General features: G+C 39.8%; 1 protein-coding gene across 2 annotated transcripts in view; it reads left to right on the forward strand.

Moving 5' to 3' along the window:
• tmem243 (transmembrane protein 243) overlaps window positions 1-14,109 on the forward strand; it is a 38,663-nt gene that overhangs the window by 23,730 nt on the left and 824 nt on the right. For both annotated transcript variants that reach the window (XM_003227987.4, XM_062981811.1), the window contains exons 3-4: window positions 9,615-9,665; window positions 12,672-12,776. In XM_003227987.4, the coding sequence (XP_003228035.1) occupies window positions 9,615-9,665; window positions 12,672-12,776 (156 nt within the window). The remainder of the gene's footprint in view (window positions 1-9,614; window positions 9,666-12,671; window positions 12,777-14,109) is intronic.

A 14,109-nucleotide genomic window follows, 5' to 3' on the forward strand; every position in this document is an offset into this window, starting at 1 on the left:
CATGAGTGTACTCTCAAAACTACCTAAAATTTTCCTTATTTTGTGGAGATATGGCTACTTCTTTATCTTTTACCTTCTCATAATTGTGTCCTCCATTTGTCTATTAGTGTAAAGTGTCTGTTGGCGATAGGCTGGATCAAAACAGTCCAGGTATGATTGGACAAAAAGCAACAGAATGGGATATCATCAGGTGATGTTACTTTGCATTCCCTGAAGCAAGGCCAGGGTAGAATTATAGTTGGGATATACCTGGATAAAAAGGACAGGGATGCTGTATTGTGTTGCCTAGAAATGTGGGTTTTGGCCAATGTAATCTGGCAGGCAGCCGTGCAAAATGTTCCTCCACGTTTAGCTATCAGTAATGTTGCAACTAGCATCTACATAATTTCCTTACCTCAGATCTGAGAGTGCACTTGCAGAATGCCAGGTTGGAGCATGATCAAATCTTCCCTAACTTTGGCTCAGTATACAGGCAGCTTCTGTATACAGGCAGCCCCTGAATTGCAAACACCTGACTTATGAACAATTCGTAGTTAAGAACGAGGGTGAGACAACAGGAAGTGAGAGAAATCTATCTCTAGGAAGGGACATTCACTCCTGAAAGAGTTATCATGGGGAAAAGTGTCTCCACTGAAGCTTTCTCAACAATCCTTGTTTCCACAACAAGCCAATTTTTTCAAAATCCAATTATCACAGAGACAGAAAGTGAGGTGAAATCTTCTGAACAGAGGCACAGACAGCAAAGGAAAACCTTCCCTATACTATTCAAAGTGTGCGTGTACACACACACACACACACACACACACACACACACGGCTGGAGTTACACTTAAAATGTACCTGTTCCAACTTAGAAATGTACCTGTTCCAACTTACAAATTAAATTTAAGAACAAACCTACAGGACTTACTTTGTTTGTATTAATGCCTGTAATTTAGAGATGGAGGAATATTGGTGTATTCTGGGTATTTGATCCAACATAAGTTTGTGCATGAAAAATGAGAAGGGAAGTCAGTGGTCTGCAGCAGAGTTGAGCAACTTTGAGTCTCAAGTTAGCTCTAATGCCCCTTCTATACTGCTACATAATCCAGGTTATTACAGCAGTAAATCCACATTATCTGCTTTGAACGTGATTATATGAGTCTACACTGCCATATAATCCAGTTTAAAGCAGATAATCTGGATTTTATTTGACAGTGTAGAATGGCCCTTAGAAACTGCATAGACATTAAAAAGTTTTAGTTTTTCACTTGGCTAATGTCTGATCAAACCAGGGGCTCTTTGATGCAGGCAAGGTACTGTACTCATATCCAGGGCAGAATTTCTGTCCCTTCTGGAATGGAATATATAATGTAAGTTTCCCACCTCGTACTGTGATTTTTTTTTTTTGTTAAACCTAAAATACTTGAAGGCACCAAGATGTCATCTGATATAGGGAGCTAGGTATGGGCAGGGATGAGAATATGTCCAGGTGGAATATGTCAGTAGGAATGTGACTAAGATTGCAGAGCATCTGGAAATCAAGATATTTGAGGAATGGTTCAGGGAACTGGGTATGTTGAATCTGGAAAAGAGAATATCAGTGGTGATATGGATGTTGTCTTAAGTAGAAGATAGAACAAATTTCTTTTCTGCTGCTCCAGTGGGTTGGACCTCAACCAATAGATTAAACTTCCAAGGAAGGAGATTCCAGCTGAACACTAGGAATAATTGCTTAGTAAGAGCTACCTGGCAGCAGAACAGACTCTTGATGATTTGGAGCAGAGAATGGATGCCCTGATGCTTTACCTATGGATTTCTGCATTGGCAGGGAGTTGAAATGGATGTCCCTTGGCATTCTTTCCAACTCTACAGTTCTGCCAGCCTGATAAGAGATCAGCATAAGCATTGCATAGTGGTAGCAGTGATAGTGAAAAAGCAGTTTTATCCATTACTGTTATGATGTGTCATTGTCATCTAACAATATTTAGTGGTATTGGGGTCATTCTGGTGACCTAATGGAATTCTCGATAACATGGTGTGTCAGTTTAGCAAGATATTTTGAGAATAAAATTGCTTTTATCTATTATAACTTGGCCTCCGTAATGGATACTGTCAAGTTCAATCCAAAGTTTGATTTAGTTCTGTGTTACTGGATGTCATTCATTTCAGTAGCTTGCGTATGTGACCAAGCATTTGTTAGAATGTGTTGTCGAAGGCTTTCATGGCCGGGATCACAGGGTTGTTGTATGTCTTTCGGGCTGTGTGGCCATGTTCCGGGCTTAGTTTTCTCCATACCTCACAACCTCTGAGGATGCCTGCCATAGATGTGGGCGAAACGTCAGGAGAGAATGCTTCTGGAACATGGCCACACAGCCCGAAAGACATACAACAACCCATTTGTTAGAATTTGACCAAGCAGATGTCTATGCTTTTAGCAACCCATGTGTCAATCCTTCCTCCTCATGGCTGATTTATATCTAGCAATGATTAAAGAGTCGATGAGATTCAGGTATTAGTCTACTGATTCTTTATTATGCGGTACCCCCAGCCTTCTTAAATGAAGCACTACTGTGACTGCGCATTGACTCAGAAGATCTTAATCAAAGGCTAGTCACAAATCAGCCTTCCTTGGAAAAAGGTGCTTGAGTGAGTGATTTTGGACAAGATTCTCGCTCATCTACATGATACTAAGCCTGTTCGAATTAAGATCTAAGCCTGCTTTTGGTACTAAAATAGGATTGTGGGATAACTTTGGCTTTTTGATGCCTTACCAGGGAGAAATGGAGCTGTGGTGATACCTGTACATGCATGTGTGTGTGTGCATGCATCTCAGTTTATAGTAACCTGTGGAATTCCATAAGACTTCTTTAGTTAGGGAACACTCAGATGTGTTATTTCCTTATCATTTTCCAGGAGCAGCTATCTAAATTTGGCATTGGTGAGGCTCCATTGCATCTCTCCATTAACAGATGGATGATCACTTGCAGAAGATGGAGTTAGAGACTGTTTCCTCAATCCTGTTGTCTTCGTTTTAAGGTCTCATTTTATTGCTCATGGTGTTGAACACCTACATGGAACACAGCAAGAGCTTTCAGGAAGTTTTGTCATTGTTCTCTTAGATTTTTGTATTTTTGTTGGTTTCATAGTGATGTTGATTTTTTAAAAATATTTTTCATACTTTTTATTTTTTAATAAAATGCTTGAGGAATGTAATTGATAGGGAAATCAAATTGTCTTTTTGATAAATAGGCATAACAAAATAAGCTTTAATATTAAACACATTTCTTGGGCTGATTAGTGGATGTAATTATCAAATTAAGTCACAGTATCCCTCCTGATTGTTTCATGACACTCTGTATTTATTTATGTGGCTTTTGCCCTAATTATTCCTAGAAAGAGTACAATTCTCACTGCACTAGCTTTTTCAGAGCATGACCATTAATACCATCCTTATAGGCAGTCATGTATAGGATATATTTTGTGGTTACCAGAGATTACCAAAAGGACACATAAATGGATTCTACAAGGAAATCAAATCAAACATGAGCTTTCTCTAGAAGCCAAGATTACAAAATGGATATACAGTAGAGTCTCACTTATCCAAGCTAAACGAGCTGGCAGAAGCTTGGATAAGCAAATATCTTGGATAATAAGGAGGGATTACAGAAAAGCCTATTAAATGTCACCCGGCCTGGCGCGAACGAGCGGGTGAACGGGGAGGGCCTTTGCGGCCTTCTTTCTTCACCCGCCCGTCCGTGCCTTGGCTCCTTTGCCACGCAGGGGCCAGCAGCACCGGCACCCAGTGTGGCGAAGGAGACAGTCAGCGAGCGGGTGAATGGGGAGGGCCTTTGCAGCCCTCCTCCTTCACCCGCCTGCCCATGCCTCGGCTCCTTCGCCACACAGGGGCCGGCAGCACCAGCGTTGGCCTGGCCAAGAAGAGAGAGAGAGAGCCCGCCCTCCTTCCCTCACTCACTCACCCGACTGGGTTCCGGCAGCACCAGGATCTGGCGGGGTGAGTGAGGGGGGGAGGAATTTGGCTTGGATTGCACGGACGCTCAGATGAACGAGGATTGAATTAGCAGGGCTTTACTGTACTTCAGATATACTGTGAAATGATAGGGCTAATTGAAAAAGGTGATTATGTATTTTAGTAAGAAATGATGGGAGACCATAAGACTACATCTATATATATAAAAGAGTGATGGAATCGCGGCACCGAGCAAAGCAACTAAACTACGGGCCCCCCAACCTCGACATTGGACAACACAACCCATCATCAACGCCTTAAGGTTAAAACAACACAAAATCACTTCACGCACCTCTACATGGAGAGAACCCACAACGCCCCATCGGGAGCCATGCCCGGGAGGGAAAAGAGAAGCCCTCATGGCCGCCGGCAACAGGGAAGGCAGGCAATGGGAAAAAGCTGACCCCTGGGTCCTAGCGCCCTCCCATCATCCAAACCATTTCTCTCCACTCCAACCTTCTACAATATCCAACCCATTTTAATACTCTATATTTTAAATATATGCTATGAACCATGACAATCAACACAGTCTCTCTCCTAATATTTTAACAAGCTTAAAATCACAACACCAAATAAAAAACAACACTCTTAAAACACGGGAATGCCAGACACTAAACAATCAGGGTCAGCGAACACCTCCCACAATCTGCCATGCAGGACACAATCCAAGCACTCCCAACAGATGGCCACCCAGCCTCTCAATAATAATAATAATAATAATAATAACAACAACAACAACATCATACAATCCTAATGTTTGCAGAGGCTGACTATTTCTGTGGCCTTTACATGTCACATCTCTTTTTATGTTTGGAACCTTTAGAGTGTTTACTTATCTTTTTCACATAGAAAGAAGATGGCTGTATACTCAGAAAGGCCTGACTATTTCTGTGGCCCTGACATGTCACATCTCTTTTTATGTTTGGAACCTTTAGAGTGTTTGCTTATCTTTTTCACATAGAAAGAAGATGGTTGTATACTCAGAAAGGCCTGACTATTTCTGTGGCCCTGACATGTCACATCTCTTTTTATGTTTGGAACCGTTAGAGTGTTTGCTTATCTTTTTCACATAGAAAGAAGATGGCTGTATACTCAGAAAGGCCTGACTATTTCTGTGGCCCTGACATGTCACATCTCTTTTTATGTTTGGAACCTTTAGAGTGTTTGCTTATCTTTTTCACATAGAAAAAGTATAGCTGTATACTCAGAGAGGCCTGACTCTACTGTACATACTAAACATAAAGCCAACCATACAACAGACATTCAATACCACCACTAACTCAAATTTCTCACCAACACTACCAGACAACGCCACAGCAACGCGTGGCCGGGCACAGCTAGTTGACTTAATAAAGAAAGGCAAAACAGTCTAGTTGGTAACAAGGTTCTTGAAAATCTTTCATTTTGGATTGCCTTAGTTGCTGCATTTGAAGCTATGAAACCATGTCAGGATTTTGGAATAAGGATGAGGAAAAACTAAGTAGATACTATTTTGCTAACTAGAGAGTTTTGTAGGGTTGGAAATTCTGAGTGAAAGTGCTGAAGATTCATTGCAAATCAAAGTGAGTCTTACCTCCATAACTGGCACATTTGCGATATTGGTTATCTTCTTTAGATAATTAAAATGCACAGATTTTTTGAAATGCCAAACTCAGAATTTCTAAGGTAACAAATATTTTTGCCTTTCCTATTAGATATTTATTTCTCTTACTATGAACAGACCCCGGGGAGAAGAGGCAATGAAAGTCAAAAAGGACTGCTTGGTCATGCCTTTAGCCTTCCTCTTAACCCAGTGCTTTGATACAACTTCCCTGTGTTTTAGTGTATTTTCTGTAGTAGAAGCACATCTTTTTATTCATAGTCCAGTTTTTGCAGGCAGAAAAGATATCTTCTGTATTGAAGCCAGTGAGTTGCATAATGAAAAAGATGTTTCTATAGATGTGGACTTCTGAAAATGCTCTTGCTTTACCACTGTTATTAAAACTTGAACAGTTTTTGTATAAGTTGAACATCCCTTATTTGGAATTCAAGAATCTGAAATGTTCCAAAATCCAAAAATATCTGCATGGGTAGCTGAGATAGGACACATTTGCTTTTTGATGGTTCAGTGTACAGAAGCCTTGTTTCATGCAATATTATTAAAAATAGTATGCAACATATATTGATGTTTTAGACTTGGATCCTTTCTCCAGGTTAACTCACAATGTGCATATATGCAAAATCCATTAAAAATCAAATTACTTCTGGTCCCAAGCATTTTCAATCAGATATTTCCAACCTGTACCAGAATTACCTAGTTCCTGTTATAAATGGTTGTAGGATTACTTTTTTTAATCATTCATGTATAAGCTAATGCATTTTGCATTCCTACACTTTTGAGAACAGCCACATAAATGACGACACTGAAGTTACAGCAGATATATGCAGAACCCCACACTTTGTTGCTGCCAGACAGCTTTATAATAAAACTTTTGAATTTGTGCTTTTACATAGAACAGAATATTCAGCCTGGGGGCCGGATGTGGCCCTCACAAGGCTTTGGTGTGGCCCAGCAAAGGCTCTGAAACTAAGCATTAGAGAGGGAGGCCACATGCAGTGCTACAGCAGAGTAGCAATTGGAACCCCCGCCATTCCCTTTTCCCAATTGTTTTACCTCTGCATTTCCTTTCTCTATGCATCAAAGTTTCCCAACTAACTTATGGAAAATGGGGCACCACTGATACATTCAATCAGGATGCTGGAGGTGCTTGGCTGGAAATATAGCCTGGGAAGATTGTTGTACTCAGGTTGGAGTTGTGAGGAGGGGAGATGAACTGTTAAGGGGTATCGGACATTTATTCAGGGATGTTGAAATCTTGGGCTCCAGGTTATGTTAAAATTTAACATATGATTGGCTGTTTTAGAGGGAGAAGGGTCTCAGGTCTTGCCTTTGCCACTCCTCCTTTCTCTTTGCTTGTTGTCTCCCTCTTCTCCAGTGGCAAAACCACCAACTCCATACTGTTCATTACCCTCATTTATATGGGAGAAACTTAGCTTCATCATGAAGCTGTTGCAGCAAAACTAAGTTTCTCCCTAACAAGTGAGGAAAATGAATGGAAAGGTAGTTTTTCCTCCTGGAGGAGAAGGAAAACAGCAGAGGCATCCCGGAGATAAAGAGAAAGAAAGGGTGGTGTAGATAAGAACTGATGTACTTCTTTTCCTTACAGGGTTTTGGGAGCAAGGACGGCAAAGGGGAAGGGATCTGGACAGAGAGGAAGGTGAGGGAGATGAGGGGAGGGCAGGAACAGGAAAGAGGAGGGAAAGCTTGGAGGGGGAGGGAGAGGAAGGGAACCCCAAGGTCTCTGTGGAGCACACTTTGAGAACTCCTGGTCTACAGGGATGGCTATAGAAGTGTTGTTGCTGTTAATTCTCCCTAAAAGGCTCCCAGATTTAATGCAATTTAATGCTATGACAACAACTGATCCTAATCCCTGGGCTCTGATTACAGCTAGACAGGCCAGTTTGTGTATCGCTTGATTTGCACAGCTGGTTTTCTGTAAAGCTTGGTATTGCTAAATCCTGCTTCACTTAATTTGCTTAATTCACAAGTACCCCACAAGCTTCCTCCCTTCCCCATTTGTGCCGCAAGAGTTTGTGACCTTCTGATGGAGGCCAGGAGCTAGTAGAATGGCTGGGAATACAAACATAGGGGTTGGATGCTTTCTCCAATCATCTTTTGATATTGTAAAATATGTGCCTGCATGCAACTTGTAGACTTGCTCTGACCCCTGAATTGTACAGGATTTCTTTATCAGGCAAGGGATATTCAGAGGTGCTCATGAATTATTTTATCTGAACGTAACCTCTATTACTTGGTAGTTGGCAGTCTCTGTTCCAAAAAAATTACCATGCCTGTCTTTGCTTTGCTTCTGCAATCTGATAGGGTCTGGTATCTTCAGGGAATATACCTTGTGGACTCTTTGAGAATTGCTGATGTTCTCAGTGGACCACTTTGTATACTTTTCTAGATATAGGTGCATGTAACTGGGTTAACCAAAGTGGATTCTGTGTATGCTTCTATTAATGGGATCCTTTTCCCCACTTTCAAAGATTACAGCATTAGGGAGTCTGCTGAATGGCATATACTTTGGAATGGAGAGTTTGAGTTTGTATGTAAAGTAAATCTTATAGAACATCCTCCCCAAATATATGTGATTTCTCTTCCACCCACATCACAGTTACACCATTCTTCTGTTAAGCATTTTTGGTGGTTTGGATGCCAATGAATAGGAACTTCTGCCTGTCCAAGTGTAGACTCATTCCTTGTTTCTTTAACAAATCACAGTATTTTAAAAACCTCCCATTTTAATTATATGAATCTTATCTTCTCTCATGTGATTGCTATGCCTGTTTTTATACAGTGCAGTTGTATCACCTTTGTTACACAGCAGGCCGCATCCATTGTTGGCTCTGTTTCTGCATTTAAACCGTGTGTCTGCTTCACTAGAATAAATCAGTAACAAACTTTATAGCTAAAGCGATGTGGCCTGAGGGTCAACAGGATTATTGATTTTTTCTGTTGATAGCCTGTATCTCTAATGGAAGGCTGGTTTACAACATGTAACTGGTACCTGAAGACTATTAAGTGTTAAGGTGGAAGTAGAAATGGTTGTTGTGTGCCTTCAAGTTGTTTCTGACCTATGGCAACTCTAAAGTGACTCTATCATAGGATTTTCTTGCCAAGATGTATTCTGAAGAGGTTTGCTATTGTCTTCCTTTAAAGCTGAAATAATGTGATTTGCCCAATTGGTTTTCATGGCTGAAACTCAAACCGCTACATCATGGTTTGTTTGCGGGGGTGGGGTGGGGAGCATTTTAAGAGTGCACCTGCACTGTAGAATTAATGTAATTGACACCGCCTCAATTGACATGGCTCAATGCTATAGAATCTAGGGAGTATGGTTTGGTAAGGCAGCATTACTCTTCATCAGAAAAGGCTAGACATTGTAAAACATACAACACCCATGATTCCATGGCATTGAGCCATTACACTTAAAGTGGTGTCAAACTGCATTAATTTTACAGTACAGGCATACCCTAAGTGCCATTATGTGAGCGATAATTGTGTTGTAGTTATGAAATGGTGACTGTAAAGGTATGAACTGCTGCCCTGCAGACTTGGACGCGGAACAATGGCTTCAAACTACAGGAAAGGAGAATCCACCTGAACATTAGGAAGAACTTCCTCACAGTGAGGGCTGTTCGGCAGTGGAACTCTCTTCCCCGGACTGTGGTGGAGGCTCCTTCTTTGGAGGCTTTTAAGCAGAGGCTGGATGGCCATATGTCAGGGGTTATTTGAATGCGATTTCCTGCTTCTTGGCAGGGGGTTGGACTGGATGGCCCATGAGGTCTCTTCCAACTCTACTATTCTATGATTCTATGAATTACTCACAAATGACCTTTCCTGGCCTTTATTTTTAAATCATACTCATTCCATTTAATGTACATTAAAACATGGGCTTTGAATGTTATTCGCACAATATTCCTGCAGATTTTGAGTGCTATTGTTTGTAATAAGTAACAGATTGTTACAGCTTGGTGTAACACCATTTTTTAAATTCTTCCAGGATAGAATAATCAATTTAGCTGTTGGCAGTGTAACATCCTTGCTGCTCACAGTAAGTATTCAATTTGGTTTAGTACATTTAAGTACAAGATCATGGTTTATAAGAATAATAGTGTGGGTGTGAACCTAACTTGGAACAGCAACACAATATTACACTGCATTCTCACCATCTAGTAGTAGTACTGTCCAGTTTTTTAGCCAGCTAGTCATGTCAGCTGTGACTATAAGGCGCTGAACAGGGCATCCCAGCTTTAATTTCTTTCCTTTCCATTAGACAGTGAATATTAAGCCTTGGTCGCTTTCCGTGTCTTTGTGGTAGATTTTCTGTCCTTGTGGGCTTTTAAAATCATTTTCATGTTGTCTGTGCATGCTGATATTAGAGGTGTGCAAAACTTTGGCTGTTGTTTCACTGCATGAGCGAAACGTTTTGAAACTTGGGAGGCTTACAGTTCTAATAATTGTCCTACAAGTGTTCCAAGTTTCATACTGATAGCCAGAAAAAAAATATTTTTGTAATTCTCTGAGGATGTGTGACTTGTCCAAGGTGCTAAAATTGGAAAAAAATCCTAAAAATCAGTGGATGACAGAATCTTTCTGAAACTTTGCAGGAATGATGTCCTACTCATGTTCTGCCACTATGGAGAAATTTAAAAGGCGACTTCTTTTGGTTTGTTCTTTTTAAAAATATATTTGTAAAAAATTTAAACATTTCTTAAAAATTAGTGGATAAACAAAACGTTCTGAAACTTGGCAGGCTTACAGTCATAAATGTGTCGTACAAGTGTCCCAAGTTTCATCTTGATAGCTATAAAAATTATGATGAAACAATCCCCTTAAATTTCCCCATTGCCACCAATGGAACAAAACGAATGAAACGATAACTTTGGAAATTCGGATTCGAAACGAAATTGGTGAGTAATGGTGGAAGTAGGGCTGACAAAAGCTAGCCTAATGCAGGCAATCAGAGCTTTTTGATCATGCCTGGTTTTCCCTTCCCAAGAATAATAATACAAATTCCAGAGAAGATTAAAATTTGAATTGTGTTGTTAGTTCTGGTTAGAATAGACCTATTTAATCAATAGGTCTTACCAATCACTGGACTCACCTTTCAACATTAGATCCACTGCTCTACTTGGGATTTAGGGCTCAATATTCACTTAGAAATAAAATGGAGTCAGGGAAAGAATGAAAGAGAGGTGAAGCATTCCTTGTCAAGAATGCTGGAATACTCTTGAAATCGTCCACATGAGATGGTGGCTGAGATAATTACAGCTTTGCTTTCTGATAAAAGACTTTGTTTATGCAAAAAAGTATGAAAAATATTGTATATAAAAATACTCTCAGGTAAGGTGTATATGAAACAACGGAATGTTACTGTTTGGTATTGGGTTCCATTTCCAAAATATCTCACTATAAACGCATATGTAAATACAGTAAATATAGTACTTTAAAAAATTGGAAATCCAAAACACTTATTGTCCCAATCATTATGTATTAGGGACATTCAACCTGTACCTTGGAAAAGTCCTTCGTGCATACACCAATCACTAGGAGAACAGACTCCCCTTTCTCTGTGCGGCAAATGCCTGATAAAATAGGTTTGGGGAGGTAGAGTTAGGGTCATGGCAGAAGTACCACAATTGTGCCTGCGTAAGAACTACTGAATGGTACAGATGTGTAACTCCAGGTTACACATTTGTACATCTGATCTTGGCATTTTTATGTTTTCTTCAGATGGTCTTTTTTCATCTGTCCCCGCTTACCTATGTGTAATTTTTAAAAGCTGCCTTTGGGGTATTACAAAACTTCAAGTAACATGGGAATAACCATAAAACAATTGAAGGAAAAACTATGCACATAAAATGTTCTAACGACTGAGTTTTAGCGTTTGTGCTATTGTCTCCACCGAGCTCTTCACACAAATGTTAACTAGTGCATTGAAACCACAGATTATTTATTTCATGATGCAAAATTCATAACATTGAGTTAACACTTGTGCAAAGAGTTGTCTGGGGAAAGCTCATCTTATTGCAGGCAGTCTCTGAGTTATAAACATCCGACTTATGAACTACTCCTAGTTAAGAAACATGACCGAAAAGTGAGGTGAAATCTTCTGAACAGGGAGACAGAAGGCAAAAGAAACACCAAAGGGTTGTTAACCCTATCCTATGATATCCAAAGCTACAAAATACATATTTTTGGCTGGAGTTACACCTAAAAATGTACCTTACAAAAAAAATTCAACTTAAGAACAAACCATACAAGCCTATCTTTCATAACTGCCTGTAATCTAACTTGGGAGACTGTATATCAATTTTAAATAATTAAAATTTCAAGTTAATATAATTCAATCAGTCCAAAGTAGCATTAATTTCCTAACTGGATGCTTTTTTCCTGTTCAAAGTCACCACTTTAAATATATACAAGGCCAGGCAGAATGGTCCTGGCATAGGAAGTAACTCAAAACAGTCACAACACGAAGTGCGCTATTCATTTCCATCCTGGCTGAATAAGCCAGATGGTCAAACAAAAGGAAATCCTTAATCTCCAAGGAATCCAGCTTGCAGTCAGGTCTTGAACTTGACTATTTCTCAAATTGTTAGATGGTGCATGATCTGGGAGTGCAAGCTGATTTTCATCCAGTTGGCTAGGAATAGGAGTGAACTGAAAAGAGCAGCCAAGTGATTGAGCCTAGCATAAGGAGACATGGAGAGCTGGGCTGGTGGCTTTTCAGATCTTGTAAGGCCATATTTAAGTGTTATTTGCTTTTGACATTGAGTTAAAATGTAGAACGTTAAACATGAAGCTAAAGCAGAGGATGCATACTGTTTCCACAGTTGGAGGTAAACATTTTTGTTAATGAAACTGGGATTTTTCTCATCCTAATTAGTTCTGTTGAAATAATTGTGTCTGTGGAAAAAAGTTACATGAAACTGACTCAACTGCATTCCTACAGATCTGCAGACCATGTTAGACACCATGGTGAAGTACGTAACACAGATTGCACCTTTTTCTCAGCACGAAGGTAATGCTTGTATCCTTGTGTTCTGTCCTATAGGTCACTCTAATCAGTGCTTTTGTGTTTCCACAACTACCTCCAAAACCAGTGAATATATTTTTTGCTTTCTGCATCTCCTTGTGTAGTGTTTCGGCGGGCATTCTTGTAAGTATTGTCACCCTTGCTTCTGTTAAGGTTAAATGACTCTTGCTCAAATTGAATAACATGGAGAGGATATTGCACAAGAGTTTGGCTGATACGGATTTTAGTACACGTTGTGTGGCTCCCTGTTCATTCATTACAATGTCGTAAGGTTGCTTTGCAACATCACCATTCACTTTTCTGGTCATTGCACTCATGGAAATCTATCCGCCCAAAAATCTATCTTTTGAGCATTACCCCCACCCCATCCCCCCGCTCAAAAAAATAGCCATTTCCATGTCGCATGAGAGTAGGGGATGAGTGGAGATACATCCAGTTCTCTGTCTGTAGGTGGATGTGTCTATAGAAAAAAAGATAGGTGTGTACTCTTATCTCCAGGTTCTCAGGCAGCACAAAAATTGTTATGGTTTTTTTTTTTTTTGGAGTGGGGTCTGTGCTGAAGAAAAGGCAGATTATGGTAGCATTGGAAGATGGAACTGTATCTGCGGATGCAGAATCGCAGCCATGGTTTTAGAACAGTCTGCATGACAAGCAGGATGTTTAAGTTACCTATTATAAATTTAGAATGAATGTGGAAAACAGTTGCTCCTTAATTACAGGATTTCCTTTGAAAAATAAACAGTTGATCTGTTTTAGGAATATTGAATAGCTGTGTGGAGATATTTACTAAGTGCTATATCAGAGATAAGAATATCCTGGGAAGGAGATATTTTTAAGTAGCCAGTCTAGACCTCTAGTAAAAATAATTTGTACATTTTGTGGAAGCCCTTGTACTGGCTTTAGACAGCTAGGAAATGCAGGCCTCAAGAAGAACAATCCCACATGCATATCTAAGGTAGCAAAAACCTGTCAAGTTTCAGTGGAATTGCGTAGGAGATGCTTAAACCAAAGCAACAATAAGCTAAAAATTGCCCATATGCCATGGCCTGAACATTTTGGATTTGTAAATGCTATAAGTGAAGAGAATTCAAAGTGTCCGATCTCTTTCTAGATGATGTTTCAAATGGAAAGATTATGAAGCCCAGTGCGTCATGGAAAAAATGAAAAAGCAGCTATTTGTTTTGACTTAAGTGTGTGTTGGAAGGGTACTGAAGGGGTGTAAAAGGTGCTTCTTTTTGTTTTGAGATACAGGAGCTGATTTTCTGAGTTCTTCAACACTATTAGGCTCCTTCTACATTGCCATATAAAATCTGGATTATCTGTTTTGAACTGGATTATATGGCAATATAGAACTGGATTATATCAGTTCAAAGCAGATAATCTGGATTATCTGATTTGATAATCTGGATTATATGGCAGTGTAGAGGGAATTTTGTGGACCAACAGCATGGCTTTT

Source organism: Anolis carolinensis, chromosome 5 (genome assembly GCF_035594765.1).
Source record: "Anolis carolinensis isolate JA03-04 chromosome 5, rAnoCar3.1.pri, whole genome shotgun sequence".
Taxonomy (NCBI): Eukaryota; Metazoa; Chordata; class Lepidosauria; order Squamata; family Dactyloidae; genus Anolis; species Anolis carolinensis.